Source organism: Pleurodeles waltl, chromosome 9, assembly GCF_031143425.1.
Source record: "Pleurodeles waltl isolate 20211129_DDA chromosome 9, aPleWal1.hap1.20221129, whole genome shotgun sequence".
NCBI classification, from domain to species: Eukaryota; Metazoa; Chordata; class Amphibia; order Caudata; family Salamandridae; genus Pleurodeles; species Pleurodeles waltl.
Window position 1 is genome coordinate 266987126 of NC_090448.1, and position 16661 is coordinate 267003786.

Sequence of the window (16661 nt, forward strand, 5' to 3'; positions counted from 1 at the left end):
TCCTTCTCGCAGAAGAGGTATTACTTCTTGCAATGTTGTCATTTTGTAGTGTCATGTTAGAATGAATTTGTTTATAAACCTGAGGTTCGGAATTGGTCTTAAGGGTAGATCTTGTTTTGGAACTAGAAAATATGGTGAATAGTTCCCCATGTTTTACTCCTGCGTTGGCATGCATTCTATAGCTTTTTTTTTTTTAAGAGTAATTCCTTGACCTCCTTTCTGAGTTCCTCTCCTCTGAAGAACCTCGCCTTCAAAGGCATTTGTGAAGGATGTTGGATTAGTTCTATGCAGTTTATGTGACAGATTATATTCAGGATCCACATGCCTGCAGTTACGTTTCTCCAGTCCTGGAGAAACCCTTTGATTCTGTCCCCCACAGGTGTTGTGAGCTTTTGTTGTAGGAGTCATTTGTTTGATGTTCCGGCGACCTTTAGAGAGGTGCCCCCCTCCTCTTGCCCTTCCTTTAAAGGGCTGTCTCGTTGGGTGTTGCCACTGTTGGCTAGCCAAAGGCTGTGTGGCTTGGTGAATAGGGACTGTGTTGTTGGTGTTGCTGCCCTGTATTAAAGGGCACCCTACCAGTGGGTCTTCTGCTGGGGGTGCCTCTCTTGTGTGTGCCCTTGAATTGCAGTGCTCCCACTTCTCTTGCAGTTTTGCTGACCTTCTTTATCGGGTGCAGAGTACTGTCCATTGCCTGTCCAAAAAGAGCATCTCCTTGAAGGGCATGTTTATTATAGATGTCTGTACCTCTGGTTTCAAACCTGAGCTCCTAAGCCAGGCGCCCCCATGTGCACAGGATGGTTCATGTGCACATTTGCCTGCTGGCTGTATCTGCCTCATCTAGTGCTTACTTTAGGCATGTCTTCACAATGCCCTTCCCCCTCTTGTATGACAGCCTTGGCCCTCTTTCTGTATTCCTCTGGGAGGTGTTGAAGAGGACTTTGAATTTCCTGCCACTGTTAAGGCCCATAATGATTCATGAGAGCGTTGGAGTTAGCTATCATCCATTGTGAAGCGGCCTTCCTTTCCATCTTTCTACCCAAAAGTACAGCCTCTTATTTTCCTTCTTCGGTGGTGGCCCTGTGGCGGTGGGTACATTGTTTCTTTTCCTCGCAGTAGTGACATTTGGGTCCTGAGTGGAATGTTTATATTTCCTCTCCACTCTGGGTGTGTGTGAGAAAACAGGACTGAATGCAGAGGCCCCCTAACTTTTTGCCCCCATTTTCCACTTTTGGCTGGTGTTTTCCTGACTCTGATGGTGCCCTGGGTACTGCTAACCAGTCCCAGGGCCTGTGCTCTGTGTAAAATCAATATGCAAATTAGGCTAATTATAATTGGCTAAATCAACCTACCTATAAGTCCCTAGTATATGGTAGGGCATGTAGGTTTAGGGACCACAGCATAGGTAGTGCACCCATAGGTGCACTGCTGAGGTGCCCAGTGTCATTTTAAAGGCAGGCCTGCCTTGCTGGCTGCTTTTAACTTAAAGTTATATAAAATTCGTCTTTGGAATTAAAAGTAGTTCGAAAGTCTTAAACTACCTATTTTTGACATATAAGTCACCCCTAAGGTGTGCCCTATGTGCCCCTAGGGCTGGGTGCCATGTAACTATAAGCAGGGACCTTATAAAAATAGTTTTATAAGCCCTGGTGAGGTAAAAACAGCCAATTTAGTTTTTCCCTCATTGTAGTGAATGGCCTTCATAGGCTAGAATGGGGAGACTATTTTAATTTTAAAAGTCCCCTTAAGTAATGGATACCAAGAGTTTTGTATCAAATTAATTGTTATAATACATCCCATAACTTCCAGTTGTTGGATTTAATATAACTTGTTCAGGTAAAGAGTTTTAAACTTTACCTGAAAAGTTGCCAATTTCAGCCCTGCATTGTTTTTACTGCTGTGCTCTGATTGGCCAGCCTCTGGCAGCCTGGCCAGGCTGCCTTGATGAGGTGTGAAGTGGCCTGGCTTCACACAAAGAGATGTGCCTGTGGGAAGGAATTTCCCCTCAGCAGATGGTGAGGCAGGAAGGGGGAGGGCTGCCAAACTGGTCTTCAAAGGCAGAGAAGGACATTTGGAGCACCCCAGCAACACCCCCACATCCTGCAACCCCAGACAACTAGGTGCCCCCTTGATTAGATTACGAGAGGTCAGGAGAGGGGTGTGTTTATGAGTTTTAGCCACACCAGTGGGTGGGCTCAGCCAGATGTAACCTCCAAAAATCAGATTCAGCCATGATGGATTTTTGAAGAATGTTGCCTCCTGAGATTGATTTTTGCCACACTTCCCAGGAAGTGGTCATCACAGGGGGAAGGACCCTGCACCTGATTGGAGAATCCGGACCCCCCTGTTTTTCACCCAGGAGCAAGGATAAAACTGGCAGACCTGCACCCACACCTCAGTTCCCTACCACATCCCTATCAGGAAGAACTACAGAAGAAGGACTGCCCTGCTGGACACCTGGCCTGCACCTGGAACCTGCATTCAGAAGGACTGCACCAGCTGCACACTTGGGCTTCCCCACAAGAAGGACTTTGCCTGGCTTCAACTGGTTCAAGGAGGGACTCCCTGTTTGCTACAGGTGAAAACTTGCTAACCAGAGTCCCCTGCACCAACTCCTGAAGAAATCAACCAGCTGACCACTGCCCAGTGGCCAAAAAGGAGTTTGTGCAAGGTGCATTCTGGGAGTTGTAGTCCTTCATTAGTAAACTCAACCATAGAGAAAAATACAAAAACACTTATGTGCTATAATGTTTTGGTGAAACTATGCACCTTTTATTAACCATTTCTACCTGCAACTCAGGCCTGGTTATTATTTTAGGCCCCTTGCCACAATTTCATTAGTACCGCAGAGTCTCATTCCAGCACTATGTCTTGACTTCAGAAGCAGCTAACAAAGTGAGAAATCCCTTGCATTGGAAAAGGTCTCAGGTGAGTCAGAAAGTTGATGTTCATTGGTTTCAACTTTCCTCATTCCCATCTCCCCTTTAATCACTATCCACAGTGACACTACAAAAGCAAACAGACCAAGGCAGGATTGATTTGGGGTCTCAGTTAAGTCCTCATGTCAACCAAATTCCAGGCATTGCTGCTACACTTGAATCAAGTCAGTACTGATGTGAAATCATCCCATCCCAACAAAGGAAAAATAATTTCTTAATTATCCCTTTCCAAACCCCTTCAACTCGTTCTTTGAGAGTCATAATTTAAAGATTTGAAAAGGCTGCAATTCATTTACTTGTTTTTAGGTATGGCTTGACAGCACAGCTGTCATCAGACTTTATGTGAGCAACAGAAAAAGAGCTCTCAGAAGCACTAGAGTGCAAGGGGCTTTGGCTCCATCCATATGCTGATTTCTATGAGTGCAGCATTGTGCGCATCAATTGAAAAGTACTGCAGGTATTGCACTTTTTCCCTTGTGTTAAAGCTTATGCCCAATACAGCAGGACTGTGTTGATTTTAGTGGCAAGTCACTGATCAAGGTAATATCCCTGAAATGTTTATTATAAAACTTAACGACAAAGGCAGTAGGCCTGACATATTTATTATTAAAAGTACAGGTTAAAGTCAACAGGCATTTGAGGGTGGATTGTTATTGCTCTCTACTAAGCCAGCAGAATAATATTTTGTTACAAGAAATCTTACAGATTGTCATAGTGGGCAAAGGATGTTGTATTGGTTATCCCCGCTGCCACAAACTGGAGTAGAATACTTGCACTGTGAAATTCCCTGCTAGGCACTCATTGACAATTTAGTATTTTGTTTTGTATACATTTGTAATTTTATACCTATGTTACTAGTAGCTGCCTTGTGAGAGAGCTCACAAGCAATACAACAGGCCTGAATGGGTTATGCTGGCAAGCCAATGATAAAGGTTTTAGTCCTGATTTGTTCAGTGTTATTGGAAGTTATGACCAAAGCAGTGGGTTTGGCTTATTTACGTGAAATGGATTTGTTAAAGTCAATAGGCCTTTAACAGTGGATAGCTATTACATTAAGTTGCCATGCGCAATTCAGTAGGTCTAACCAGCCCCCAGTATATATGCTCAGAATCCCCCAAACATGGTAAAATTGACTAATTCCCAACTGGCACATTTGAGGTTCCAGCACGGCTGCAGTATATGGTGCTAGGAAATACACCAATGGCATGTAAAGTTAAATGTCACTTGTACACCGCAACACATATTGTGCCATCCATAAGGATGACAATGAAAATGTGGCTTCAAGTCTGCATGTATAGTTTGGCTGCTGTAGCTTTTAAACCTGCTGAGAAACCTGCTAAAATAACGCTTTTTGACAAAACGGATCCTACTTATAAATATTAACTATTAAAACAGGCCTTGCAGCCCATAAAGTAGCATGACTAGTATTTAAATTGGGAACATTTAAGAATGTAACTTTGATTATTGCAGTCCACCTACCCCCTGCTCCTGTGCCGTGCTGGTGCCCGCCCACAAGCCTCTCACGCTACACTTCTGGGCGTTTGCGAGGAAAGCCATGACAGAGGCTGCGGCTGCGAGTTGAATCGTTCGGTCCATCAAATTAGACCGAATCCTGAACTGTTGGGCTCCCTGGGTCTATGACAGGAGTCAAGGTCGAACCAAGCCCATAGCGAGCCTGCGCAGAACCATACTGGGACCTGCACTGGTCCCACTGCCAGACTTTAACTGTTACAGCGTGCCTAACTTCATCAGGCCATACCGTGTGTCTGGCACTACAGGCACTACAACCGCCAGGAGGCACTGCAACAAGCACCGGAGAGCGGCAGAGCCATTATCTGACAAGCACTTAAAGCATGTCCCGCCCACCCATGGCCAAATGACGCTGGGTTAGGCCACCCATCTATCTTTGGTTGCGTGGGGTAAGCTTATTATCCTCTTTGTGGTTGCCCTTCTATTGCAGTTGCTTGCTCAAGGAGTGGGAGCTATCCTTTGGGTTACTGAAGTCCTGTGAGTTGGGCTGACAGCAGTCCAGTTAGCTACCTCTGTTTTCAAGCCACGAGCAGGTGTGCTCTGAAAAATATGTCAAAACGGAAGCTGGAATACAGAACATGGGGTTCTCTGGCCAACAGCAAGACCAGTACGCTTGATGGCTATATTGAAAAAGTAGTGTGAAAAATTGAAAAAGAAATCCTGAGCGTTGAACAAAGATTCTCTCTTGCTCCCATCTCTACCAGCGAGGATGAGACTTTCTTCCATGACTTTCCCCCTGTTCCCATAACCCAGCCAGAAGAAGCCTCGGCCATTAATGTGGGGGCTCAGCCACGTGCCCTTCCCCCTGTTGCATCATCTCCTCCATGTGCCCTTCCCCCAACTAAGCTCTCCCTTAGACATGCTAAATTTCCGAGCATCAAACAATCAAAAAGGCAGCACCCATAAATCAAACAACTCCAGACCTCTTTTGGCCCCCAGGAGACGTTACTCTGTTCGTAGTGGTGGTCATCTTATGTACGGCATTGAGGGTTTGCCGGCCTGGCTGGGTAAAATGACAGAAACAACTTGTGAGGCCAAGCTGAAAGATCTGTCTGACCACCTGGTCTAGGGTGGTAAAACTATCTAAACTTATCGAACTGCAAGGTGATCACTGCTCAGATGTCCAGCTTTGCCATGGCCTGGCCTAATTCCGTTGTGTTTGGGATCAAACACTGTGCAAGCAGATGACCAGGCGGCACCTATAGAGGGTGCCCATCAAGTTACCCAGTCCTGTACTGTTTTGGCAGGCTCTCCTGAGCTGCTGCCGCCACAGGCTGAAGTATGACCTCCTGTCGGTGGTGCTAGCACTTTGGCAGGATGTAAAACAAAGGGCCTGGGCAGGAGGGAGGTCACACCTCTTCCCTCTCAGTCTGGCTAGTGAGAAAAGCATCAGTCTTCACCAGCCTTAGATGTGGTTGTCCCCCCAGTGGAGGAGAATGCCTTCCTGCCCTGCCCGGCCAGGCAGATGAGAAATTAGCTATGTAGGTGGTGTGCACCTCCCTCAAAGTAGCCACACATTTGAGGGTGGGCAAGGAGGTCTTCACGACCAAGGAGGGTTCTGCCATCTTGGCAGACTCCTAGAATAGTGTGTTCTGGAGAGAAGGTGACGTAATCCCCACAGGAAGTCATCACTGCAGAGGCAGACATGCCGCAGGTAAAGCAGCCAATAGGCCACTGTCCCTCACACACTTAAATGTCCCCTAAACCAGGATTTAAGGGGGACCCCTTCGCACCAGAACTTAGATCTTACCTGGACAAGAAGAAAGAAGCAAAAAGAGACCCCCTACATTAACAACAGGACAGGCATTCCAGCCCCAGCACGAAGAAGAGGACACAGAGTGACCTACGGAGACCAGTACTGGAACTGGGTGCCCAGTGTGTGACAGTGGTGAAAACTCATTGGTCCCGACCAGTGGGAACCCTGTTGACACCGAAACCCCAAGGGAGACTACCCTGACTGGTGGGACCAGTCCCCTGCAAATTACAGGAGTTAAGAAGAGCTGAGCTCTGCGTGCCTGAGACCACAGAAACTCTGTGTCCAGCATCTGAGGAGTGGGAGTAAGGCCGGTGCCAAGTTTCAAGTCTCTACTCCCCACCAAACAACCTCTAGCCGTCAGAATGCCCATGGACCACCCTTGCAGCTACTAATGCTTGTTGGATGCCTGCACGGAAACCGAGGGCCACACAACCTTCACTGACCCCAGAGCACCCCCTCTGCATGGAGACAGACGTCACCAGTAACCCCCCTTCCTGTGAGTTTGCAGCCTGAAAGAAGTGACTTCGACTGGAGCAGGAAAGCAGCTTTGGCACAACCAGCTTGGTGATCGAAAGCTAGGCGCTACCTCTGCACGGGGAGTTATTCACCACACTACCAGGACTGAGCTTGGGTTTGCTGAGAGTGAATCTGAGGTCCACTACTGGGTATTGTGTTGGTATTCCATGGTAAGAATACCTAGTCATACCATATAATACCTTCCCCTTGCTACAGCTGGGTAGGGCAGTAGCTTTTCTTAATGGGAAATCTAAAACAAAACTACAATGAAAGTGCCATTTTGGTAACTTAGGCTTAGAACAATCTACATTCTCCAGGCAACCCACCATTTCATTTTAAATCAAATTCAATGTTGAATTAGTAATTTTGATATATAAGAAAAGTAACTTTTAAGAAGTTAGACTCTATTTTCCTAAAGTTCCAATGGCTAACTAGCAATAGCCTGCCAGCAACTGTCCCCTGTTAAGGCTTTCCCCTTCATGAGATATGAAAATACTCCCAGATCATAAAAAATGGCTTGAGACTTTTTACAGAAAGACCTATGAGTAAGAGATGTGACTCACTCTTTAAGAAACAGGCGTGAGGAGGGGAGGGTTTAGGAAATTAATTAATTTGAAAGGGACTAGAGTGAAGCCAGTCCATTCAAAGTTATGGGCAAGTTGAGACTTGGTTAAGATGAGACCTCTGATATCAGGGCCACCTCTAGTCGGCTTGGCTCAATTCCAGTTGGAGAAGTAATTGGTCCTAACCCAGTCTAGTGTGGAAGAGGAGGGTACTGCTCATTTCCATAGACACACCTAAGGGTGGACCACCAGAAACCTCCAGTCGCACATGGATTTCGTCATGTTGGGTTTCAGTAAGAATACTGTACAGTGGCAGAGTCTTAAGTACGGCAAACTAGATATGCTGCAAAAGGGGGAAGGTTTGCCCTGGGGACCTTTTGCCCATCAGTTAAGAAGTGTCCAGGAGCCACCCCACCCACTGGTCACGGAATTGCACAAAATGCTATCTGACATCCACCTTGTCCGAACTGTACCAGCTGTGTGTGTGGAGGCCTGAAAGGCTGGATCTGCTCCAAAGCGTACCCAGGACTGAGATGTGGACTCTAAGGGTGAGTTGGCTGAATGCCTGAGTGGCTACAAGTACATTAAAAGCTGCAAAGGGCCCTGTTTCCGGAGTGACCAACTGACCAGTTCCAGCTGGACCCATACTGGATCCTGCTGGTGATCTCTATGGAATTGAGTATTGTCCTTGAGGTCCTAGTGGCCTCAGAAATGACGATCTCAAGGAAGTTAGAAAAAGAGGTTCTTAAAAAACCTTTTTCTCCAAGACCTGAGGCGCTTCAACTGTACCTTGCATAAAAGGTATCCAATTTTGCAAGGACTTGGACAGATACAGCTTCCAGGCTTGCCTCACTGGACGTTTCTGAGCTCCAAAAAAAAAAAAGACTAAGTCCATGACCAGACAAACATGTGAAAAGTATGTGGCTGATGGAAATAGTTCAGCAGCTCTGAAATTTGAAGTTTCGGACTCTTGGATTTCCCTGCAAAAATCAACTGCTTCTACAGGATCTTGTTCAACAGATACAGCATTCAGCTTTGTCCCGCTCAAAGATTTTGGCTTCCAAAAAGTAGTCTAAGTCACATGGTAAAAACTTTGACTGGGACCACCAACTTGGTTTATACGAACAGCGCTCCATCATGATCAGCTTGAGTTCAAGCCTAGGTCCTGGTCAGACAAGAACAGTGACTCTGACTTGTGCTTTTCTCAGCATTTACTTCATTAAATCATTCCTATCACCTGAGACCCTCAATAGTGTTTAATTATTTTTGTGGCATTTTTCTTGTACTTTTTTCTTGATCTTTAGAAACTGGGTGTGGGTTATTGTTTATTTTATTGTGTTTTGACTGTTTTGGTACTGCTAAATACTTAGTCCATTTTCCCAAGTTAAATTTTTCTGTTGTGTGCTATAGCTACCAAAGGCTGAGCCCAGGTTTCAATTGCTAAACCTTTGTGTTTAACATGAGGCATTTTGGGCATATTACTTGAGAAGGACTCACAGCATCCTAAACTAGTAGCCCATTTTCCTACATATTTGATGGCAAGCCAATGAAAAAGGCATTAGGCCTGACTGGCATGGATGTCAGTTCACCACAATGCCTGGCGTAACCACAGTGATATCACACAACCTTTGACATTAATGACATCATAGTGTAGTAAAGTAGCACTTTTATTTACATAGTTAGCCCCACATATTGCCTGATGTCAGTGTGTTTAGACTGCAGTACAATGGGGTCCTGCTAACCAGGACCTCAGTGTCAGTGCTCTCTCCTCTAAATTATGTTGGTAAGTGACTGCTTTTACATCCCACAATTGGCATATTGGTGCACCTATATTATATATATATATATATATATATACACACACACACACATATATATTTGGAAAATGTCACTTACCCACTGTAACAATCTAAGATGGAGTCGATGCCCATGCGCAATGGAGCTGAAAGGGAGGAGTCACTCGGTCCCATGACTCGAAAAGACTTCTTCGAAAAAAAAAATATATATATATATATATATATATATATATATATATATATATATATATATATATATATATATATATATCCCTAGTATATGGTACTTAGGTACCCAGGTGCATACACACCAGGGGTCCCCTATGGGTTGCAGCATGTATTGTGCCACACAGGACTGTAATTGCAGCCTGTGTGAAATGGTGCATGCACCTTTCATCCCAGATATAAGGCTTTCCTTGTATCATGGGCAGTGCATTCGGGCCCAATAGGTCACCCCCTAAGGTAGGCCCTTCAGCACAAGGGCAAGGGCAAGGTGCTTAGTTCTCAGTATGAAGGCACCTCTGCACGAGCAGATGTCCCCCTATAAAACCCCAGACTCCATTTACATGGCTTTGTAAGTGTCGGGAAACAGTCTTACGGTATGAAGTGGACACAGGTCAACACGAAATGTCCAACTACATAATGGCTTCACTGAACCTAGGCATGTTTGGGATCAAACATGTGGGAATCCTGCAACTACACTGATTTCAGTGCTAGTTGCATGATACCGTGTTCTCTGGGGGATTCTCCTAGTCTGCCTGTACCGCCTTGCAGGGTCTGCATGCCAGCCAGTGCTGCTGTCGACCCCAGACAGTGTTCTACCATCCTGCTGCTGAGCATAACTTGGGCAGGGAAGGCAGAACAAAGGATTTCCTGTAAAGGAGAGGTGTGACCACCTCTCCTTTAGAAATAGGTGTCACTGGGCTGGAGTAGGGGTGCTTCTGAGACCACCAGACTGATGTGAAAGGCACATTTGGTGCAATCCATGCATAAACATGTAGACGCCAGTGCAAGAGCCCCCAGTTCCCGCTCTGGTGCGAAAGCACGCAAAGGACAGGGGATTGCCCTCCTCCCATTCCCCCCATCCAGCACCTCCCCTTGGGAGGTGCTGTAGTGAATCCCAGTTTGTTTTAATGGGTTACAGGAGTTAGCTCAGCCTGTGGCTTGCAGACTCGTGCCCCCGTCACCTAGTGACTTTTACCTTACTTAGCTTGCTCTTTTTAAGATGGCTGCCTTGTTAGGCCCATGTTTTAGTTTGCGTTATCAGTGCCACCGCGCTAAGGTGTCAATATCAAGCGACAAAGATAAACAAACTGTAGGTGTTCACTTTAGGTACTTTCCTTCTTCACGCTTTTAAGGGAATTGTTTATATACATTACCGTCCCAAGCATGCCTTGTTATCTATTGTTTGGGAACAAACCTATGTCAGGGGTCCAAGTAGATCTGCATAAATATTCCTTACTTAAACCGATAGTCAGAGGGATTCCGACCAGATGCCATCGCTGCTATCGATGCTGCATGTCACCTTGACACTGACCCAGTCTTCGTGTCCCAACGGAGTCTGAGCTAGAGACCTCATTCCAAGGTAATGTAGGTTGGGGGTTCTTCTCATGGACATGGCATTGGCAGATTAGGTTTAACATACCTAGCTCTCTTTTAGGTTAGAGGTTAGGCTCTTCATGCTAGGGTATTAGGACGTATTTCACATTTCATGTCTTCTCATGGTATTGCAAGATGGTGGAGGGTCTTGTATTAATTCCTCTTGTCTTCTCCATTCTGTTTCTTGCACTGTTCATTATCCTAATCATTGCAGCCCATGCAACTTATCGCAAAATGCAGTTTTACTCAATAAAACCTATTGAACCTTTACTGCATCTTCTTCATTGCCTGTGTTTGATTGAGACATTTAACCATGACACTCACTGAGATGTCACACACTCGAGTCCATGCGTAAAGACTGCCACAAATCACCTTTTACTGTTTTGGGTTTTTGGTGAGGTACTGCTTGTGAACCAGAAGGGTTGGGACGACAGTTGCAACTTCTTGTAGGATTGGCATAGTCGCCTACAAACATAAGTAAACCAACAGTCTGGCCTAGAGAAAGCGTCCAACTACGACAGTGAACAGAGCTCTGCCAGATTGCTACTTGATTCTGCCATCTTGGAAACAAGATGAGCAGATGCCCCTGGGAGCATCTGACTGGTTAATCCAGCAGGGTGACATCCCCCCTTTATGGGTTACTTGGGGGGCTCCCCTGAGGGTGGACCCTAGATGTGCCTAGAAGACATTAAGACTCGTGTATAAGTCTCCTCTGCAAGACACTTCTGCAAACTGGACACTGGAACAAACTGCAACCAGTAGGAAGGCTCCTGCTGCAACTTTGTTTCTAAGTTCTTCAAGACTTCTGCAACCTCCGTGGCCATGCATCCTCCAGAGTCACAAGGACTCTGCCTGCACTTAGGAAAGCAAGAAGGAATCTCCCCTGGAGTGAAGGAGTCACTCCCCTGCATCCGCATGCAACTTAAAGACGACAGCTGGTCTGGGGATCCTGCTGTCTCACGGATTCTTCAAGGCTCTACAACACAGGTGGTGGTGGTTCTGTGGCTCTTCAGACATCTGACCTGTCTTCTTTGCAACTAAAAAGTCTGTAGTCCCCCACTAGAGCTGCTTGACTGGCACCCTGTGCACTGCATGTTTTTGTCATTGTCAAGGCTTGTTGGCTCTTCAGTCTGAAGATCTCCTAGCTTCAAGAAGCCCCGGACTCCAGCACTCCCCAGCTCCAAGAACGACCCTCTCTGCAACTGCTGCGATGTGGGCATCCCTCTTTGCTGTGCTGCTGAGGGCTCCCCGTGACTCCCTGCTTCTGTTGCCAGAGGGTCCTGCCGGGAGCTTTATCAATTCCTGCTGACTCTCTCGCTTGCTGAGGACTAGCCCTGACCTACGTACAAAAGCTGGGTCACCTGGAATTTGATGGTCCCCACAAATCCTGCAATCTTCGTGCAATGCTTCCCTGTATTTGGCAAGACTTGTTGGTAGTCCCGCTGACCACTGACCCCTCTGCAATCCGACGACCAGCGTGGGACGGCTCATACAGGACTCCAGGGGTCTTCCTGCATTGCCTGGACTCCACAGCTGCACTTCTTCGACCACCGTCCAACAGGAAAGCATCTCTGAGAAGGGTGGGCATTGACCATCTGCACTGCCTGGGCACCTCCAGGTGGCCTGGACTGTTTCCCCTCTTTCCTTAGGTCCGCTTCTTCAGGAGCCCGCTTCAGGGTTCCACTGACCTGGTCCATGGGTCACGACAGCAGCTGAACAACCGAGGTCCCCACTGACTTTAACCGGAGGCTCTGACAAGACTTGACCCCTATACACCTGTGCTCCCTGGTATAGGTACTCCACTGTTCTGGGTATCCACAGGTGGGGGCACTATCCAACCTTCCTTGTCTCAACAGGTTTCCTCTGAGTCCTCTGGGAAGGGTCGTCCAGTTCGAAAACTCCAACCATGACTTCCCAATTCTTATCCTATGGACACTGACTTGGGGTTACAACTCTGCACACGGGTGCCTGGGGAATCCTATCTACTTACCTTGGATGTCCCTATGCTTCTCCAGTCCTAAGGGTCCCTGGGTGGTAGTTTGGGTTGGGAGAGATTTTCATATTCCATTTATTTTTAGTATATGGTTTGCCTGGTTCAGAGTACAAAGATATCCTAGTTCCAGATTTATCTGATTGGATACCACACTATTTTCACACAACTTCTTTGCTGTTACCTATCAAATTGAATATACATACTCAAGACTTGGATACTACTTTCTATCTTCAATTCATTATCAGCCTTGAAGCATGTCGTCTGTGCGTCTTGAACTGTCAGAGCGTACCAATGTCACATCATTGTCTTCCATGTGACTAAACAAAGTGAACATTTGTCATTTCTTTACCTCACCAGTTCAAAGAAATTGATGGTTCTATCAAAATTAGTTGTGATTACTTAACTTTTCTTTGCATGAATAAATATATAAAATTGTATAAGTAGCTGACATCCTTTGGTCAATCACCAAAAACAAACAATGTACTTATTCTCACTGCTTAGTGTGCTAACAAACTTTATTCATTTTCAGAGTGATGGTTTTCATCATCACTCTAGATGCTCTATTTGGTAGGAGAGTATACAGGGAGTGCAGAATTATTAGGCAAATGAGTATTTTGACCACATCATCCTCTTTATGCATGTTGTCTTACTCCAAGCTGTATAGGCTCGAAAGCCTACTACCAATTAAGCATATTAGGTGATGTGCATCTCTGTAATGAGAAGGGGTGTGGTCTAATGACATCAACACCCTATATCAGGTGTGCATAATTATTAGGCAACTTCCTTTCCTTTGGCAAAATGGGTCAAAAGAAGGACTTGACAGGCTCAGAAAAGTCAAAAATAGTGAGATATCTTGCAGAGGGATGCAGCACTCTTAAAATTGCAAAGCTTCTGAAGCGTGATCATCGAACAATCAAGCGTTTCATTCAAAATAGTCAACAGGGTCGCAAGAAGCGTGTGGAAAAACCAAGGCGCAAAATAACTGCCCATGAACTGAGAAAAGTCAAGCGTGCAGCTGTCACGATGCCACTTGCCACCAGTTTGGCCATATTTCAGAGCTGCAACATCACTGGAGTGCCCAAAAGCACAAGGTGTGCAATACTCAGAGACATGGCCAAGGTAAGAAAGGCTGAAAGACGACCACCACTGAACAAGACACACAAGCTGAAACGTCAAGACTGGGCCAATAAATATCTCAAGACTGATTTTTCTAAGGTTTTATGGACTGATGAAATGAGAGTGAGTCTTGATGGGCCAGATGGATGGGCCCGTGGCTGGATTGGTAAAGGGCAGAGAGCTCCAGTCCGACTCAGACGCCAGCAAGGTGGAGGTGGAGTACTGGTTTGGGCTGGTATCATCAAAGATGAGCTTGTGGGGCCTTTTCGGGTTGAGGATGGAGTCAAGCTCAACTCCCAGTCCTACTGCCAGTTCCTGGAAGACACCTTCTTCAAGCAGTGGTACAGGAAGAAGTCTGCATCCTTCAAGAAAAACATGATTTTCATGCAGGACAATGCTCCATCACACGCGTCCAAGTACTCCACAGCGTGGCTGGCAAGAAAGGGTATAAAAGAAGGAAATCTAATGACATGGCCTCCTTGTTCACCTGATCTGAACCCCATTGAGAACCTGTGGTCCATCATCAAATGTGAGATTTACAAGGAGGGAAAACAGTACACCTCTCTGAACAGTGTCTGGGAGGCTGTGGTTGCTGCTGCACGCAATGTTGATGGTGAACAGATCAAAACACTGACAGAATCCATGGATGGCAGGCTTTTGAGTGTCCTTGCAAAGAAAGGTGGCTATATTGGTCACTGATTTGTTTTTGTTTTGTTTTTGAATGTCAGAAATGTATATTTGTGAATGTTGAGATGTTATATTGGTTTCACTGGTAATAATAAATAATTGAAATGGGTATATATATTTTTTTTGTTAAGTTGCCTAATAATTATGCACAGTAATAGTCACCTGCACACACAGATATCCCCCTAACATAGCTAAAACTAAAAACAAACTAAAAACTACTTCCAAAAATATTCAGCTTTGATATTAATGAGTTTTTTGGGTTCATTGAGAACATGGTTGTTGTTCAATAATAAAATTAATCCTCAAAAATACAACTTGCCTAATAATTCTGCACTCCCTGTAGTGTGGTGTAGCACCCTATTCAATATTGCTGCCATTTACCATTACTGCGCTGGGCACTTTAGTATTCGATATGCGGCTGATGGTCTTCACTAATACCATTGTTAAGTTGGGGAAAAATAAGAGTTGTACAATTGGAGCGTTTCAGAGCACAATAAGCACAAGATAATATATCTTGGAATATAGTGTGTGTGCTCCTGCTGGCACTTATAGGTTGGGCAAGTGCATACAAAGACTGTCGAAGGACAAAACAAAGATAAAGATACTTTCTAACCATTTTACTAATCGAGAAAGTAACCTACCGCAGGGCATCAGCGCCATAACTGTTTATGACTGTAACCGGATCAGGGTAATTCTTCTTCCGTTTGCTCATTTTTTGACCATCACTAAAAATAAACCAAAGCAGAACGTTAAACAAGCACAGCCAAAGTCAAATGGTTTGACTTGGTATAGTGAAAAGGCGTTCGAATACTTAAGAAAAACGAGCAGATACCTCATGTCCATCTGCAGTCCGAGGTTCCCTTCAAGCACACAGATACCGTTTTAGCGGCAGCATACGATTACTTCACACAATGTAATTAGCAGGCAGCATAGATTTAAAATAAGTACATACCCACACAACACAGCACATGCACACGCACCTTCAAATCTCTAAACTGTACAACACTTAGCCTGAACTCTGAATTACTCGCACTCTGCATTGTCACCCCACTAAAATATCATCACTATTCTTGTTGTACTATTGGATGTGATAATCCTAAAACTAAGGAGGGATCAGTTTACTGCAAAAGAGAGAAAATGAAGGGGGCAGATGTATGACAACATGGTGCGTCCTAGTTTACATAATTGTTTTATTCTAGAATATGCAGCACTTTACTCTGGAGAATCCGGATTCGTCTGGAATAATTAACTAAGGAACATGTGAAAAGATGTAGGACCAGCTGCAGATCACCCTTAACATAATGGAGGGCATTACTGCACAGACTAACTCTATTAGCTCGGAATATGCATGCTCGTTGTAGCCATAGGGCTGAAGCATCTCCATTTATAGGGCACACCCGTCAAATGGCCCTGAAGTCAGACTTGGCAGAGGCCTGAAATGCACCCGACAATTTCGGACTATTTATTCAGAATTGCTGCAGTGACAGGTGGGTCTGCAACAACAGAATCTCTTACATCTCTTTCGACTGGCCCTCTGTAGCACCTGCTCAAGTGCGTATATCACACTGCCATCTCCCTCTATCTCACACACAGATGACAGGACCATGCGCAGCAATGGCCTGCTTATGTATGTCGCCAATCATATACAAGCAACGTAGGTACAATATTTGATACACAGGTTTCAAGTGTTTAAAAACGAAGCGATATTGAACAAGTTACTTACCTTCGGTAACGCCTTATCTGGTAGAGACATTTTCTATTTGCAGATTCCTTACCTGTGAAATACCCCCAGCCGCAGCTTGATCTGGAAAATTTTCTGAGCAGTACCCCTGTGTGTCTTTGGGTAACATTGATCGGCTCTGTGACTGTCATCGGCGACAGATATGACTTCAAGGGTCCTATATAGACACCACCCTGATGCGCTGACGTCAGTTTCTTTTCATGACTTTCCACGCCAGAACAGCAGAGCCATGAAGAACACTGATTACTGGTGCGCCAAAACTAAGGCCCAGAAAGGGCAGTCCTTGTCCCTAGAAATCAGATCTCAGAGCGAGGAGGATGGGTGGGTTGGTAAGGAATCTGCAACTAAAAGCACAAGTTACTTGCCTTTGCCAATGCCTTTTCTGGTAGAGACGCAGAATCCTTACTTTAGAATTCTGTGTCAGGACC

General features: G+C 45.4%; 1 protein-coding gene across 1 annotated transcript in view; it reads right to left on the bottom strand.

Annotated features, from left to right (window-relative positions):
- The window catches only part of IARS1 (isoleucyl-tRNA synthetase 1), a 703557-nt gene that overhangs the window by 359091 nt on the left and 327805 nt on the right, over nt 1–16661 (bottom strand). The window contains exon 18 of the mRNA XM_069206674.1: nt 15134–15217. Coding sequence (XP_069062775.1) covers nt 15134–15217 — 84 coding nt within the window. The remainder of the gene's footprint in view (nt 1–15133; nt 15218–16661) is intronic.